General features: G+C 60.7%; 1 protein-coding gene across 1 annotated transcript; it reads left to right on the forward strand.

Moving 5' to 3' along the window:
• Positions 1 to 325: 325 nt before the first annotated feature.
• Positions 326 to 2,973, forward strand: LOC123112401 (transcription factor bHLH130). The gene is made up of 5 exons (XM_044533379.1): positions 326 to 1,049; positions 1,260 to 1,774; positions 1,879 to 1,944; positions 2,158 to 2,226; positions 2,567 to 2,973. The coding sequence occupies exons 1-5, from the start codon at positions 536 to 538 to the stop codon at positions 2,633 to 2,635; spliced, it is 1,233 nt and encodes a 410-aa protein (XP_044389314.1). The 5' UTR covers positions 326 to 535; the 3' UTR covers positions 2,636 to 2,973.
• Positions 2,974 to 3,378: the final 405 nt, after the last annotated feature.

Below are 3,378 nucleotides of genomic sequence, written 5' to 3' on the forward strand. Positions count from 1 at the left end.
CGTGAAAGTTTTACGAAAATGATCATCTTTCCGTAAATATGCGATAAATTTTGGAGAATTTACAGGATTCCGTAAAAAGTTTGTGCGTTTAAGAAAACTGCTGGACAGTTTTTTTTCGCTCAACTTCCTCCTTTACGATGGCTTCGGATTGTGCTACGAACACTCATCGATGAAAGAGAAATATAGAGAGCAGGGAACGGTGGCCATGGCCGGCGGCATCATAGGTGCGGGTACCCTAGGACGGATCAAAGCGGTACCCTATCCACGACGGCACTTCCATCGTCGCCCCGGTAAACATCCGCCATTATAAATACCGCCGAAGCTCCCACTCCCACACGCCTAAACCGCTACGCGTACGCCCCCGGCCAAAACCAAAAGCCCCTCTCCCTTTCCGCCATTAAAATACTCGGGCCGGAAGAAACTCCCCGAAGCACCAGTGACCGTGCTAGGCTGCTAGCGTTGCGTATTGGTGCTGGTGGTATCGAGTTTCGTGCGGCGGCCACCGGTGTAACCTTTGGGAGGTGTTGGGTGGGGGATGTACGGCGCGCCGCTGTCCAAGGACCTCAACCTGCCAGTCCAGCACCAGCCGGCGGCGAACGGCGTGCGCACGCCGCCGCAGATGAGCTCCCCCGGCCTGCTGCGGTACCGGTCGGCCCCGAGCGCCATGTTCGGCGACGTGTGCGGGGACTTCCTCCCGGCCTCCGCGGGCGCTGGCGTGGGGCACCGCCAGGGCAGCCCGGACCACGCCGCCGACACCGGCTTCGCCCGCCTCCTCTCCGGCCACCACACCCAGCACCAGCCCGAGATGAGGGACAAGCCTCCCCGCCCCGCCGCCAGCCACTTCGCCGAGGACGCCGCCGCCTCCATGGCCTCGCAGCAGCAGCAGCTCATGTACCAGTCGCAGCAGCAGATGGCCGCCATGGAGGGGCTATTCCGCACGGCAAGCTCCGGCGCCACGGACCCCGTCGCCACCGGCGGCGGCAACGACAGCCTGCTCCGGCAGAGCAGCTCCCCCGCCGGGTTCCTCAACCATCTGAACATGGACAACGGTTGGTGCCTTAACCCCTTCTCCATTAGTCCTCACGAGCTCTCTTTCTTGGTTCTCGCGCTCGCCATGTAGCGGCACTGCAGCAGCAATCATGAGCTCGCTAGCTAGCTGGGAGTAGACAGCTTGAGTAGCTAGCTGCTTTCCATTTCTGGAACCGTCGCGTCGAGCAGTTAATGGAATACTGGTGCTGCTCTACTCCTAAACCCCGCAGGCTACGGGAGCATGCTCAGGGCGGGCATGGGCGGCGCCGCTGGCGGGGGAGGATACAGGAACGGCGACACGCGGCTCAAGGGGCAGCTGAGCTTCTCGTCGCGGCAGGGGTCGGTGATGTCGCAGATCTCGGAGATGGTGAGCGAGGAACTGGGCGATGGCGACAGCGGCGACGACGAGGCCGGCAGCAACGGAGCCGGCTACGGCGGCATCCCCGGGTACCCGGTGGTCGCCCCCTCGGCCGGCGCCGGCTGGGACGAGCCCTCGCCGTCCCCGTCGCCCTCGCTGCTGACGTCCGACGGCCTGCCCGGGCCGGCCGCGAAGCGGCGCCCGCGCGACGGCCCCGCCAACGGCGCGGCGCGGCAGCTGAAGCCGCAGTTCAGCCTGCCGGTCGGCAGCAAGCCGTCGCCGGAGATTGCGGCCATCGAGAAATTCCTCCAGTTCCAGGACTCGGTGCCGTGCAAGATCCGCGCCAAGCGCGGCTGCGCCACCCACCCCCGCAGCATCGCCGAACGGGTCCGTATACTCCACACAGCTCACCAGTCACCACCATGCCATGCCGTTACGTTACGCCTGTATCTCGCCGGCCGATCGATCTTGACGTCGTGGTGTGCGTGCAGGTGAGGAGGACGAAGATCAGCGAGCGTATACGGAAGCTGCAGGAGCTCGTCCCCAACATGGAGAAGGTAACCAACCAACCAATCAATCAAAGCCGTACGGCACAAACGCCGAGGCCGTACCGGCACGGCCGTGGCCCTGCCGGTGCCAGGGATTTAACCCATTAGTAGTAAAAACAGTTGGGCCGCGCATGATTAGTTCTTTCCCCCATTTGGCCCGCGCGCCATGGGAGGACCACGCCCGCCCTGTGACTGATTTTTACTCGCTTGCCATGGCTGCAGCAAACCAACACCTCCGACATGTTGGATCTGGCTGTCGACTACATCAAGGAGCTCCAGATGCAGGTCAAGGTACGTATATGTATGTACGTATGTATGTTCTACAGATAATGCTACATTTTCGCTTCCGGAGACGAGGATAATGCGGCCATTTGCGTCGCTGTTTGTGCGCGTGGAAGCTCGCCGGAGATGTTAGGATCAGCCGGATCTGCCCTGTGAACTGGGGCAGGGGCAACTTTAATTAGGCCGATATCCAAACCACACGCGCATGGCATGCATGCCGTAGCTCCTACAAGTCCTAACTAACAAATTGACCAATTAGAAGCACCTTTTTTTTTATCCGCCGACCATTTTGAATTTTCTCCAAGTTGGTTGCTAACGGTGTGGTCTCTGTTGTTGATTTTTGCTGAAGGTGATGAAGGACGGCCGGGCGAGCTGCACCTGCGCGGCGGGCAGGCCGCCGAGGAGCTTCGCCAGCTGACGGACCAAGCTCGCCGGCGTCCCTTCCCTTCATTGCACGATCGTGGGAGCGGCCGTCGCGGAGCTGAAGACCAATGGCATGCTGTCATCAATCAAATCAACCATCCCATGATCAAGCCGTAAACAGGAGGTCGAGCTAGTTGTAGTACTACATGAAGGTCATTAAAAAGCCCGCCGAGGCCACGGGCCCCACATGTCAGCCGCATTTGCCTTAGTTCTGTAGTCTAGCTTAGGTCGTTCATCTGTGAAGTGTACATACGTGCGTGCCCCGGAATAAAATCTCACTTACACGGCTGATATTTTTGTTGTCTCTTTTCACTGTAAACAAAGGTGTTTCTACGGGGAGTTGAGTTTGTGGCGTGCAGAGTGCGGCCGTGACCGCTGAGGCCGACCGGACCGATTGACTGACTGAATTGGCTTCCCGTGACAGCATCATGCGGGGTCGGATCCGGTGAAGAACAAACCGAGGGTTGGGTTCGATGCATGCATATGTATGTATGATGTCAGCGGTCGCTGTCTCCTGGCCCTCTGCCGCGATCGTCGATCCGCCTCCGCCCCTCGGCCGAAAACCGCGGGCGCTCGCGTCGCGTCGCGTGGCGGCGTACCGGTCTCGCGCGCCTCCCGCCGCGGGTTGCGTTGCGTGGCACGGCTGTTTTTCCGCACGAGGTAGTGAAGGCACGCGTGGTCCGATCCGTTGCTCGGCCGGGCTGGATTGGATTGGAGGTTGACCCGCGCGTCTCCGTG

Source organism: Triticum aestivum, chromosome 5B (assembly GCF_018294505.1).
Source record: "Triticum aestivum cultivar Chinese Spring chromosome 5B, IWGSC CS RefSeq v2.1, whole genome shotgun sequence".
Lineage (NCBI taxonomy): Eukaryota > Viridiplantae > Streptophyta > Magnoliopsida > Poales > Poaceae > Triticum > Triticum aestivum.